The sequence below is a fragment of the Mus pahari genome, chromosome 1, assembly GCF_900095145.1.
Source record: "Mus pahari chromosome 1, PAHARI_EIJ_v1.1, whole genome shotgun sequence".
Lineage (NCBI taxonomy): Eukaryota > Metazoa > Chordata > Mammalia > Rodentia > Muridae > Mus > Mus pahari.
Window position 1 is genome coordinate 22775202 of NC_034590.1, and position 14968 is coordinate 22790169.

Below are 14968 nucleotides of genomic sequence, written 5' to 3' on the forward strand. Positions count from 1 at the left end.
AAGGTACAAGTGGTCACCGTGAGGCGGGAGAGCAGGGTTCTTTTCTCATAGCTACATATTTGTGATTACCACAAGGCAATCACTTACTCTGGTGCTTTGTAAAGAGATCTTTAAACGATCTATTTATAACACATTTAGCACTTGCTCAATGAGGCTGTAACCCCAGGAACAGTGATTGAATCTGGTTAAATGCACTAACCCCCCATCTTAATGATCCTATCAGCCATCTTGATGAACATTTCCAATTGTCATTGACTGAAGTCCTTTCAAGGTCAGGTCCCTTTTCCCAGGAGTCTCTTATTGGTCAAAATAATTGAGAGATTTCACATGATGTGCGGACCTCGGTGAGGTGCTTTTCTAAGCCAGAGCTCTGTCCTCCTGGGGATTAGGCATGCTCTGTGTCTGACTATATGAGATCTCACTGCAAAGTCTTAATAAAAATGTACTTGGCAGGTTCCCAGCATGAAGTGTTTGCTTGTAGCATGACAGCTTCCCTTGCCTCCTCCTTGGCCACTTCCAGGCCACATTCTAGTTTATAATGGCAAGGAACATGTTTTAACACACTCTTTACTAGTCTCAGAATATCTTGATGGAGGGATCGATACTTCAGATCATGTTTATCTCCTCCCTCTGTGCTCACTAAAGACACATTGAGTTAGTGAGCAGATGAATGACGGATTACCTATAGTGTCTTGAATTAGGTTCTTCAGTTTTATTCTTCTAGAACATGTTTGAATCTTTGAAGAAATTTGTTTATTTTAAACAAATATTAAGGAATATCTTCTTTTTGAAAATATGTACTATACTAATTATATCTAATTAGCATGACCCTGGGTATAGAATCTGGCTTCTGTGACAGGAATAATCTCTTGGGGGCCATCCCTTGTGAAGATGGAGATGAGGTGGTCGCAAGGTGGTCTTCAGTCTGTGCTTCCTGTGGGAATGATCAGAGGAAGGATGAGCAGGAGGTGCTCATTTGTTCTCTGACATGGTTTGGGTCATGGCCAAAGAGTCTGATGTTCATCATAGCTCCATCTAGTCCTCATCAGTGATGAAATTTGCGTTACAGATTTAATATAGTCAAGCTTGGGTTAGCTCAGCTCAGTGGATTATAGGAAAACTGTAGCTCCTTCCAGCTACAAGGATCACATCGCCACCCTGTCTAGATGAATGTCTCTAGAGCTGCATGCATTTCTGGAGGTGAGTGCTAGCTGAGTTTATGCCCAGTATTACTTAAGAGCATTTTCAGGTGCCTAGGAAATGTCAATGACCTGTCTTTAAAAGACACAGGGGTATGTTTTTGATCCTTAAATCTCAGCTTTTCTACACACATTGTTTTCTTTACTGCTTCCTTCTCCTCCCATTTCCTCCCATCCCTTTCTCTCCCTTCCTTCTATTTCTCCTCTCCTCTTCTCTCCCCTCCCCTTTTCTCCCCTCCCCTCTTCTTCCCTCTCCTCTCCTCTTCTTTTCAGTCTCTTCTCTCCTGAGAGATCTCACGTAATTCAGGCTAACCTCAAACTCACTCTGTATTTTCAAGAATGACCACAAGACTTTCTGATCCTCTGGCGATAGAATTACAAGTGTGTGCAGCAGCACCTGGCTTGTGCAGTGCTGGGGAATGAACCCAGGGCTTCACACACAGCAGGCAAGCACTCTATCGATTGGGCTACACTATCCGTCATAATCTCAGCTCTTCAGCCTTTCAGAGGGAATGGCAGTGCAAGGACTTTAGGCTATGATGGGAGGCAAATTACAACATGCATGTAACATGCTAATGCACAGCTGGCCGTGAGGTCAGACACATGTCAATGACAGTGATGATAACTTCTGGAAGGTATTGGAGACAAATCCCCAGGAACCCATGGAAGTCCCAGCCCTATCACTTCGGATCACAGTGGTGGCTGAAAAACATGAGGACAACCTTGGCAGAGAGAACTCCAGTTATGTACTTTACACTGTGATCATTGTAGATGTTGACTCAGGTGTGAATGGCTTTAATTGCTCTGTGCCCCATCATCTGATGGTCACCCATTCAGTCAAAGCATCCACCCCACCCTTGGCGGGAAGAACAGAAATAGACTTAACTAATCTCTTTACTCTTGCATTGATTTTAATCCCAGATGCCCAACCCATTTCTCATTAATTCTGGAAAAAGTTTAAATGGCATTTCTAAAAATAAATATCAATAAAGTCCTCCAGTCAATAGAGAGAGGGCACTGAACTGTACTTTTAAGTATTTAGGAAGCACAACTCCAAGCTAATTAGCGAGTGGGTTTTCCCTCATTGTGGATCGAATTGATCTCCATGTCAGAAGCTCAAGGTGTTTTTAGAAGGGCTTTCAGACCGTTGGTGGAGTGGGCTCTAATACCACACACTTGAGTTCAGGTCATGGCTTTGCATACTGTGTTTAGGTAATTTTAGTTTCTAAGAAACCTAGTAATGAGGATGTGGGGCTGATGAACACCATGATGCCCAAGACTAAAGTCTTTGTTCATTTACATGCAGCTATTTTGAACTGGAGAGCAGTGGCCCGAGAGAAGAGATACGCTACCATTACATCCATGGTGGAAAGCCCAGGACAGAGGCCCTTCCCTACCGCATGGCCGATGGACAGTGGCACAAGGTCGCGCTGTCAGTGAGCGCCTCTCACCTCTTGCTCCATGTCGACTGCAATAGGTATGTTTGGCTTTGATCTTTGGTGACTCTGCCCTTCAAATCTCACTCTGTATGGGGAAGGGGGAAAAATGTTAACCCCCCTGCACCAAAACCAGGGACCTTAATTGTCATTTAACCTACTGAACGGGCCATTAGGCATGCTGAAATGACCAACTGTAATGCGATAAGAAAACAGTTCATTAAGATAAAACTGTATCCTGTGATTAGGAACAAATGTAACAAAGGTTGATTACAGATCAGGGACTATTAACTGCCCCTCAGTGAGCTCTCAGCACTGGCTGAAGTTCCATGGAGCTGTGACCACAGTTAACTGTGATAGATTGTTGAGTTCGTTCCACTTGGAAGTGAATAAGCTGGTTATTCATGTTAGGATGAGTCCAAGAAGCTTTGCTGCTGAGGTAGGTGAGTCTATTTTATTCCATTAAGCATAGCTTTGCTTAACTTAAATGACTTGCTTTTTTTTTTAACATGTGTATTTTCTTTATTTACATTTCAAATGTTATCCCCTTTCCCAGTTTCCCCTCCAGAAACCCCCATCTCTTCTCCCCTCCTCTTGCTTCTATGAGGGTTTTCTCCCACCCACCCACCCACACACCCACCCACCCACCCACACACCCATCCACCCATCCACCCACTCCTGCTTCCCTGCCCTGACTTTCCCCTACACTGGGGCATCGAACCCAAGTGCCTCTTCTCCCATCGATGCCCAACAAGGCCATCCTCTGCTACATATGTGGCTGGAGCCATTGGTCACTCCATGTGTACTCTTTGGTTGGTGGTTTAGTCCCTGGGAGCTCTGGGGGGTCTGGTTGGTTGATGCTGTTGTTCTTCCTATGGGGTTGCAAACCCCTTCAGCTCCTTCAGTCCTTTCTCTAACACCTCCATTGGGGACCCCATGCTCATTCCAATGGTTGGCTTTGAGCATCTGCCTATGTATTTGTCAGGCTCTGGCAGAGCATCTCAGCTCTGATGGCTATATCAGGCTCTAGTCAGCAAGCACTTCTTGGCATCTGCAATAGTGTCTGGGTGTAGTGACTGGGTTTGGGTTTTGAGGATGGATCCCCAGATGGGGCAGTCTCTGGATGGCCTTTCCTTCAATCTCTGCTCCACACTTTGTCTCCGTATTTGCTCCCATAACTATTTTGTTCCCCTTTCTAAGAAGGACTGAAACATCCACACATTGGTCTTCCTTCTTCTTGAGCTTCATGTGGTTTGTGAATTGTATCTTGGGTATTCTGAGCTTTTGGGCTAATAAACACTTAGAAGTGAGTACATACCATGTGTGTTCTTTTGCAATTGGGTTACCTCATTCAGGATGATATTTTCTAGTTCCATCCTTTTGCCTAAAAATTTCATAAACTCATTATTTTTAATAGCTGAGTAGTAGTCCATTACTTAGTCATCAGAGAAATGCAAATAAAAACAACTCTGAGATTTTACCTCACACCAGTCAGAATGGCTAAGATTAAAAACTCAGGTGACACCAGATGCTGGTGAGGATGTGAAGAAAGAGGAACACTTCTCCATTGCTGGTGGGATTGCAAGCTTGTAAAACCACTCTGTAAATCAGTCTGGAGGTTCCTCAGAAAAGTGTACATAGTACTACTGGAGGACCCAGCTATACCACTCCTGGGCATATACCACCAAAAATGCTTCAACATATAGCAAGAACACATGCTCCACTATGTTCATAGCAGCCTTATTTATAATAGTCAGAAGCTGGAAAGAACCCTGATGTCCTTCAACAGAGGAATGGATACAGAAAACAGAGACTTCTTAAAGAGGTATTCTGAGTCCTTCATGGTTGAGCAATCTATGCTCTGTAGAAGGAGCCCATTAACTTATCAGTGGGTGCTAGTGTTCCCTGGGTAGGTGGAACCTCAGAGGAGGCTGTAGGCTGTGCTGCTGAGGAAGAAGCACTGTCCCATATGTCTGTCTCTGCAGGCAGACTCACTGAGAGCTGTGAAGAGGAAGGGACCATGGGTCTCTACTGCATCATTTGTGGAAAGACAGCTGGATAATGGTGGCCAATGCTTTGATGTTCCCACCCGCTGCAAATTCTTTTAGATTAGTGACCTGAGGCTAATAATACACTTAAAAAAATACTCTAAGCTGTGCCCATGCATTATTATCTTCAACAATGATGCTGTCAAAATTAAAATGACGGTCCAGCCATGAGGCATGTTGTCTGGGGCCTAGGGTACAGGACAAGCATGGCGGGGAAAGCCTCTCTTCTCATGCCCATAGAGCCAGTGCTCCAAGGACACTCTGCAGCCGAGTGTCAGTCTGATGAGAAGATGCTGCAGTGTGCTTACCAATTCACTTCTGCACTGCAGTGAAAGACTGGAGGACAGGAAAGTGTGTCAGGATCCACACAGGTCTGCCGTATATGGGTGAGACTTGATCTGTTTGGGTATGACTTATTTAGAGATGCTTTCCAGACATTTGAGTTATTGATGCTTCCAGTGTATCTACTGTTAATGTCTGGCAAGAACCATGAGTTCTTTTACCAGACAGACCGGGGCTGAAACCAACCCTTAGCTGCCCTGTTCATGTCTACCTTTAAGAGCTCATTATATCCTTCAGTTCCATAGAACTGAAGTATCAGATTAGGAGGCCTCATTTCTCCATGATCTACTGACCACTCAGGGGCTTCCTACATGGGACTGTGGAGGGACTACGTGCTTTTTTGACTCCATTGGCAGTTTCCAAGAAATTTCTAAGATTCTTGCCTTATTCTTGCCATGTGTTTCTCTACATGTTTATTCTTAACATGTTATCATTCTCTGATATTGCTCACTTTGGAGAAGAGAAAGATAACAGAGTATGTCTGCTAAGTTAGTGTCTCACCCTCAAATTCTTTGGTTCCTGTTTGATATTCGCTTCCTCTTCCTGGGCCACTTCCTGGTTGCGTGCGTTTAAGCAGCTTGATTTCTGTGCCTCTCAGTTTCATCTTCTTGTACTGGGATTAATCATATAGTTCGTAATTCTAAGTGTGCACTGCACAAGTAATATTTTAGCCAAGGGCAAGTAGCAGACAACATGGTGGTCTCCTTTGGTGGGTCCCCAGGAAATGATGTAACCTTTGTGTAAGTTTACTTGGTGATGTCTGCAGAGGGATGAGACTGTGTCGCCACCCATTTGTCACTTTATACTGTCTTGAAGCACCATATGGCTGCATGTGCTCATGTATGGAAATAGAAAATGTTCTGAGAAAATCTCATAGACCTTCAGTACTCAGCCCACATCTGCCTTTATTGGTGTTACTTATATCACACACCTATGGCATCTTCGTCCTTGCCTTCAGACCATTCCCATCTTCTATCAGAAGAGTGGAAAGAGGACATTCCCATCTTCTATCAGAAGAGTGGAAATGCTGTCCTGTAGATTTGGGTGTGGCCTCATTTTCCAGATCAGTGGAAGGGGTCCTGTAGATTCTTTTTTTTTTTTTTCCATTGATAATTTTCACTCTTTTGATTGTGGTTAACATGTAAGATCTTAGAAGATGTTACAGTTTGCTATTGCTGTGATAAACACCATGACCAAAAGGAGCTTAAGGAGGAAAGGGTTTACTTGCTTTACATTTTCATACAACAGGCTATCAACAAGGGAAGACAGGGCAGAAGTTCAAGACATGAATCTAGAGGCAGAACCTAAGTGGAGACCATGGAGGGACTACTTCTTGCCCTCAGGCCCTACTCAGCTACCTTTCTTATGCAACATAGGTCCCCTGCTTAAAGATGGCAGTCCACAGTGGGCTGAGCCCTTCCACATCAATTATTTTTTTATTGGACATTCTCTTTATTTACATTTCAAATATTATCCCCTTTCCTGGTTTCCCCTCCAAAAAATACCCTCCCCCTATGTCATCCCCCCTCCCCCTGCTCACCAACCCACCCACTCCCGCTTCCTGGCCCTGGCATTCCCCCACACTGGGGCATACAGCCTTCATAGTACAAAGGGCCTCTCCTCCCATTGATGTCCAACTAGGCCATTCTCTGCTGCATATGCAGCTGGAGCCATGAGTCCCACCATGTGTGCTCTTTGGTTTGTGGTTTAGTCCCTGGGAGCTCTGGGGGTACTGACTAGCTCATATTGTTGTTCGTCCTATGGGGCTGCAGACCCCTCAACTCCTTAGGTCCTTTCTCTAGCTCCTCTATTGGAGATCCTATGCTCAGTCTAATGGATGGCTGTGAATATCCACCTCTGTATTTGTCAGGCACTGGCAGAGCCTCTCAGGAGAGAGCTATATCATACTCTTGTCAGCAAGCACTTGTTGGCATCCACAACAGTGTCTGGGTTTGGTGATTGTAAATGGGATGGATTCCCTGGGTGAGTCAGTCTCTAGATGGTCATTTCTTCAGACTCTATTGCACACTTTGTCTCTGTAACTCCTTCCAAGAGTAAACACTTTGTTCCACCCTTCTAAGATGGATAGAAGTATCCACACTATGATCTTCCTTCTTCTTGAGTTTTATGTGGTTTATGAATTGTATCTCGGGTATTCTGAACTTCTGGGCTTCTGGGATAATATCCACTTATCAGTGAGTGCATATCATGTGTGTTCTTTTGTGGCTGGGTTACCTNACTCAGGATGATACACTCAAGATCCATCCATTTGCCTAAGAATTTCATAAATTCATTGTTTTTAATAGCTGAGTAGTACTCCATTGTGCAAATGAACCACATTATCTGTATCCATTCCTTTGTTGAGGGGCATCTGGGTTCTTTCCAGCTTCTGGCTATTATAAATAAGGCTGCTATGAACATAGTAGAGCATGTATCCTTATTACATGTTGGAGCATCTTCTGGGTATATGCCCAGGAGTGGTATAGCTGGGTCCGCAGTTATGTACAATTTTCTGAGGAACTGCCAAACTAATTTCTAGAGTGGTTGTACCAGCTTGTAATTCCACCAGTGATGGAGGAGTATCCCTCTTTCTCCACATCCTTGCCAGCATCTGCTGTCACCTGAGTTTTGATCTTAGCCATTCTGACTGGTGTGAGGTGGAATCTCAGGGTTGTTTTGATTTGCATTTCCCTGATGACTAAGGATGTTGCACATTTTTTAGGTGCTTCTCAGCTATTCGGTATTCCTAAGTTGAGAATTCTTTGTTTAGCTCTGTACCCCGTTTTATTTGTTTCTCTGGAGTCTAACTTCTTGAGTTCTTTGTATATCTTGGATATTAGCCCTCTAGTGAATATAGGATTGGTGAAGATCTTTTCCCAATCTTTTGGTGACCTTTTTGTCTTCTTGACAGTCTCCTTTGCCTTACAGAAGCTTTGCAATTTTATGAGGTCCCGTTTGTTGATTCTTGATCTTGCATCACAAGCCATTGGTGCTCTGTTCAGGAACTTCTCCTTGTGCCCATATTGCCGAGATTCTTCCCCACTCTCTCCTCAATACGTTTCCATGTCTCTGGTTTTATATGGAGGTCTTTGATCCACTTGGACTTGAGCTTTGTACAAAGAGATAAGAATGAGTCGATTTTTCTTCTTCTACATGCTAATTACTAGTTGAGCCAGCCCCATTTGTTGAAAATGCTGTCTTTTTTCCCCACTTTTTAGTTTTAGCTTCTTTGTCAAAGATCAATTGACCATAGGTGTGTGGGTTCATTTCTGGGTCTTTAATTCTATTCCACTGATCTACCTGCCTGTCACTGTACCAATACCATGCAGTTTTTAATCACAATTGCTCTGTGATAAAAACCTCATCTTGATGTCAGGGATGGTGATTCCTCCAGAATTTCTTTTATTGTTGTGAATATTTTTCACTATCCTTGGTTTTTTGTTATTCAAGATGAATTTGGAAATTTCTCTTTCTAAATCGATGAAGAATTGAGTTGAAATTTTCATGGGGATTGCATTGAATAGGTAGATAGCTTTTGGCAAGATGGCCATTTTTACTATTTTAATCCTGCCAATCCATGAGCATGGGAGATCTTTCCATCTTCTGAGATCTTCTTTGATTTCTTTCTTCAGAGACTTAAAGTTCTTATCATACAGATCTTTCCCTTGCTTAGTTAGATTTACACCAAGAGATTTTATATTATTTGTGACTATTTTCCCCTTACGAATATCGATGCAAAAATACTCAATAAAATTCTCACAAACTGAATCCAAGAGCACATTAAAAGGATCATCCATCATGATCAAGTAGGCTTCATCTGAAGGATGCAGGGGTGGTTCAATATACAGAAATCCATCAATGTAATCCACTAAATAAAAAAAGTCAAAGAAAAAAAAAAACAAATGATCATCTCATTAGATGCTGACAAAACATTTGACAAAATCCAACACTGGTTCATCATAAAAGTTTTGGAAAGACCAGAAATTCAAGGCCCATACCCAAACATAGTAAAAGCAATATACAGCAAACCAGTACTTAACATCAAACTAAATGGAGAGAAACTTGAAGCAATCCCACTAAAATCAGGGACTAGGCAAGGTTGCCCACTCTCTACCTATTCAAAATTGTACTGTGTGTACTAACCTGGGCAATCATAACAGAAAAGGAGTCAAATGGATACATATTGGAAAGAAGTCAAAATATCCCTATTTGCAGATGATATGATAGTTTACTTAAGTGACCCCAAAAATTTCACCAGAGAACTCCTAAACCTGATAAACAACTTCAGCAAAGTGGCTGGATATAAAATGAATTCAAACAAATCAGTGGCCTTCCTCTAAACAAAGGTTATTAGGGAAACAACACCCTTCACAATAGTCATAAATAATATAAAATATCTTGGCGTGAATCAATCATTAATCAAGAAACTATCCCGACAGACTTGCCTACAAGTCAGTCTGATAGATGCATTTTCTCAAATGAGATTTCCTTTTTTTCCAGATACGATTAGCTTGTGTGATGTTGACAGAAGACTAGGCAGCACAGGAGAGAAACATAGGAAGCTATTTCCAACTAGTAAGTCAAGGACCCCAAACAAAAATAAAACTTTTACATAAGTTGGTGGGTAACAGGCCTGGAAAGGAAAGATACATTGTGATTCTTATAGAGGAAAAATCTACAGTTTCCCATTGGTTCCAGAACTAGGCATAATGTTACTGGAGGAACTTACTAAAATAGAGGCAGGCAGGCCCATATCTGACTTACTGAGTGTGAAACTAAAGATGCTTTTTTTTTTTTTTTTTTTTTGGACTAATACCTAATGTTTGTACACCTTTAGGAGAATCACGTGATGATTCAATGCAGTATACAATGTGCTATGATGAAATCTGGGGAATTTGCTTTTCTCTCCTCATACATTTATAATTTCTATGTGTTTGAGAACCTTTGGATTCTTTTAGTTCTTCTGAGATATAAACTGTTGCAGGCAAGAGTTAACCCACTTAGCTGTAGGACTGCAGAACCAATTCCTCTATCTTTGTGTTATCTAGCCCTTGATCCCTAGCCTCTAGGGGTCACTAGTCCATCCTCTTATTCTGCTTTAAGCTTCCACAAATGAGTGTGTATGTAAGCTATTTGTTCTACTATGGCTGGATTATTACACTTGACATCATAGTTTCTACTTCCAGTCCCATTGTCACAGTTGACAGTCTTTTGTCATTATTGATGATAGATATATATTTCAGGAAGCTCTTCCTATTGGTTTTGCATGGAACACTTAGCCTTGGTGCATGAGCTGGTGTTTCAGAACCACTGGCTAAGCAGAGGGGTAGATGTCGAAGGTGATGGAAGCTTATGAGAAACCAGAGCTTAGAAAAGCAAGCACTGGATGTGCAGCCCTGGGGAGGAGGAGGAGGGAGAGGAGGAAGAAGAAGAGTATATGGGAGACAGAGTGGTATATAGTGTGCAAAACAGGACTGTTCTTGTTAGTAGGTACAAGCTGACCCTAGAGTGACCTTGGCTCTGACACTTGTACAGTGTGCTAGTCTACACCTATTTGTCTAGTTGTTTTTGTAGAGAGTGAATGTCAAGGAATTCCAGCTGTGCCTTCCATTCTACCCTTCCAGCTGTGCCTTCCATTCCACCTTGAGAACCTCTCTAGTTTTTGATCTTTCTTATCCTGTCTCATTTTTTTCCCTAATCTCTCACTCACTGGAGTCCTGCTGTTTAGATAGAGATAAAGGTGACAGAGATAAAGCTGACAGAGTATTGACTTTGCTTGGCCATTTACTGTAAGTTTTTAAGATGAGCCAACCAAAAGTTGTGTCAGTGATGCTGCTATAATGGCACCCAGGTGTGACTGTGAGTGTCTGCTGTGACTGCTGGGGTCTGACTGTGAGTGTCTGCTGAGGTCTGTCTGTGAGTGTCTGCTGAGGTCTGACTGTGAGCATATGCTGTGACTGCTGGGGTCTGACTGTGAGTGTCTGCTGAGGTCTGTCTGTGAGTGTCTACTGAGGTCTGTCTGTGAGTGTCTGCTGAGGTCTGACTGTGAGTGTCTGCTGTGACTGCTGGGGTCTGATGTGAGTGTCTGCTGAGGTCTGAACAGAACTGTGTTATCAAACTTCTACTACTGTCTAGGTAATGGGCTAGGCTAAGTAGTTCTTAAGATAACATTTAGTGATTGCTTTAATGGAATCATGGATTCAAAAACAAAAAAGAAAAGCTCAGAGAAGGTAGATGACTTAGTTTCAGTCATATAAGCAAAGAAACAAAGCCTTGAGCTAGAACCCCCCCTCCAAATTTTAGTCATACCATCTCTCCAAAGTTACCTTCATAGTGTGCTTACGTCACCTGTTGGTTAAGACAAAGTCACAGTTCCAGGGAGTCTTCCCAGGGCAGAGATGCTGTAGAAGGTGAGAGAATCATCTGAAACAAAAGCAAGTCTACAGAACAGGGGAGAATCTTGGTTCTACGTCAGTCAAGGGCTTAGTGTCTGGTGCTTTGAAGGTGAAATGCCCATTATAGGCTCATGTATGTGAGCAATTGGTCCAGAGTTGATGGCACTGTTTGGGGAGCTTTTGGAACCTTTGGGAGACAGAGCCTTGCTGGAGGGAGTGTATCAGTGGTGGGGTTGAGACTTTGTAGCCTGGCTCTACTTTTAGTGTGCAACTGAGATGCAATCCCTTGGCTTCCCATCCCTGCTTCTATGCCTTCTTTGCTATTATGGAAACCTAGGTGTCTGAGACCATAAGCTCAAATATTTGTTTCTCAAGGTGTGTTTGGCCTTTTCATCACAGCAACAGAAAATAACCAATGCAGTATCCGTGTAACAAACCACAAAGATTAAACACCAAGCATCAGTGACTAGGCCAATGGAATGAACAGGCAGTTCTCAAAAGAAATACAAGGGGCCAATATTTTTTAACAAGTGTCTAATGTTTTTATCATTTAGAAACATACAAATTGAAACCTCATTGATAATTCTATCTCATGTCTACCAGAATGGTAAGCATTGAGAAAACAAATGACAAGGAATGCTAGTGGGGATGTGGAGAAAGGACTCAGTAGGAGTGTTACTAGTATAGCCACTATGAAAATCAGTGTGGGACATTTTCCATGAAACTCAAAATAGAGCTGCCATATGACCCAGATGTATCAGTCTTAGACATTCCCAAAGGGTGCAGCATCCTACCACAGGGATACTTACATTTCCACATTACTGATGCTCTATTCACAATAGCAAGGAAACAGAACCAACCTAGATGTCCATCAACTTGATGGGCACATAATTACAATGTGGCACATAACACAATGAGATCGTATTCATCTTTGGAGAAAAATAAAATTATGAAACTGTCAGGAAAAATGAGCGGGGCTGGGAAATATCTTACGTGAAATAATCCAGGCTCCTAAAACCCAAACCAGGAGGTTCTAGAGGTGAGCGCACTGGAAGGGGAGTCATTAGAAAGAAGGGGACACAGGGGTATGAGTGTGGAAAGGGGAGGGTGAAAGCTGGGCAGGGCAGGAAGATGAGGAAGGGTCAGTTAACAGTAAGCCTGTGTGAAATGACATAAAGAACCCTGTTGATTTGTCTACTAACTGAATACTAAAATAATTCCTTTTCTTCAAAAGATGGAACGACGTCTCAGGCAATTGCATTAGTCTGAACATTTTTAGCCTGGAAGGATTTTCTACTTTTTTTTTTTTAAAGGTTAGAATCGAGAAACGGAGCTAATTGCACAAATTGTCACAAGGAAAGCAGCTGCTATTTTAGTCAGTAGACAGCACTCTGCCGACTACTGAAACTCACACTTTTTCACTTGCTTTAGCTGTTCAGCTGGGCCTGCTTAGCAGCTCCAGGTAGCATATCTGGAGCCCTGGAGTGAGAAACCAGGGGAGGCGTTCATTGGGTGGGGGGGGTGGTGGCTGGGCTGGATATCTTCACTGTCTCAGATTTTTATTTTTTCCTGGCAGCCTTTTATGTTCATAGTTTCCCCAAAACTTCAAAGCAGATAATGGTTGGTAAATGGAGGAGGTAAATGGACTTGTGAAGCCACACCCCTCCCTAGGTGCCCTTGGAGGCTAATGGGTTAGGGAAGATATTTTCTTCAATAGTGTAAGACTGGTAAGTTTCTCATGATCCTGTGATAACCTCTTACCCACGCTACTGCCAGCAACCCTAATAAAACTCACTGGGTCACAAAAACAAATGATGAGGGATTAAAATGGGAGGATGGGACTGGGTTTTGAAGAGAAGGGGTGTCAGCAAGAGTGGAAATGGGTTGAGACAAGGCAGTGGCAAATTCTAGACACATTATGTCCCTGTATGAGTGTCACAGTGAAATCCGTCATTATGTCTTAATATGTGCTGATAAAAATAGTTGCTGACCAGGCTGGGGGAGGGGGGAGGCATTCCTAGCCCATATGGTAGCTCAGGCCCATGACTCAAAGGGCATTGACATGAGGATTCAGATATGTGGCTGTTGATCTTCCCCATTAGCTATTTTTTTTTCATTTTCTTTCTTCTATTTGGTGACTTTAAATTTTCTGTTAGCTCATCAGGCAGAAGCAGAAGCTGATCATTGGAGAGAATTGAAAGTAGTCACGTTCTAGGTTCTGTTGCTGTGTTAAAACACCGTGGCCAAAATCAGCTTGGGGAGGAAGGAACTTATTTCATTTTCCAGTTTGTAGTCCATCGAGAAGGGAAGTCAGGGCAGGGACTCAAGGTGGGAACCTGGGAGTAGGAGCTGAAATAGATAGAGGCCATGGAGGGATGCTGCTCACTGGCTTGTTCTCCATGACTTGCTCAGCCTGTTTGCGTATAGAACCCAGGACTACATGTTCAGGGGTGGAACTGCCCACAGTGAGTTGGGCCTTTCCACGATAGTCTTTAATCAAGAGACTTGCCTACAGACCAATCTGGTGGAGGCATTTTTTTTTCCTTATTTGAAGTTTCCCCCTCCCTGATGACATAAGCTTGTATCAAGTTGACAAAACCTAACCAGCGCAGGTCGGTTCTGTTGTATTGGCCTTTGGCGGTCAGTGGCACTGAGCTTGTTGGCAGTGAGGGGATGGGCACCACAGAGCTTTCCATTGAACTGTGTATTCTCTGGGAAACTGACCAGTGCATTTTATAATGTGCAAATGTCTCTACTTCTAGTCTACAGCTTTCCTCCCTATGTGGTTAAAAAGATCATTTCTAAAGGACAATTGATCATAGACCAGCACAGCTCTTCATTCTTTATTTTAAAAAATTATTGCCATTTATTTATTTATTTATTTATTTATTTATTTATTTATTTATTTATTTATTTACTTATTCATGTGTGTTTCTATGTGTGCCACAGTGTGTACATAAACATCAGAGGACAATGTGTTGGGGTCTGTTCTCTCTTTCCACTAGGAGGATCCTGGTGACTGAACTCAGGTCATTAAGCTTAACCAGGCATGGAGATCTGGATTTTCAAACTTTCACAAAAGCATGTTTGGCCCATGCAGGTACATGCACGCACACACACACACACACACAGAGAGAGAGAGAGAGAGAGAGAGAGAGAGAGAGAGAGAGAGAGCTGCAGCCTGTTGTCACAGAAAGTTAGCTAAGTGATTCTATTCTATTTTATTTTCACTTATTTGCTTGTGCTTGTATGCACATATGTCTTGTGTGTGAATTTGGTGCCTGCAGAGGCCAGAAGAGGATGTTAGATTCTGTGGGACTGGAGTAACAGATGATTGTGAGTCTCTGTCTGGGTGTTGGGAATTAAAACTGGATCCTCTAGAATGTATCCAATGTTCTTAACTGCCGAGAGACCTTTCTAGCCACTCAATGTTCACCCTCTAGATGAAAAGCATAGTAGATTCTCATCGTAACACTTACTTATTTACACAGAGCACATCCACCCTTTGCATCTATCCAGCTGATTTTGTAAAACACATAGAACTGGAA

General features: G+C 42.6%; 1 protein-coding gene across 1 annotated transcript in view; it reads left to right on the forward strand.

The window, feature by feature from the left end:
- Positions 1–14968, forward strand: part of Nell1 (neural EGFL like 1) — an 827697-nt gene that overhangs the window by 138197 nt on the left and 674532 nt on the right. The window contains exon 4 of the mRNA XM_021189273.2: positions 2506–2676. Coding sequence (XP_021044932.1) covers positions 2506–2676 — 171 coding nt within the window. The remainder of the gene's footprint in view (positions 1–2505; positions 2677–14968) is intronic.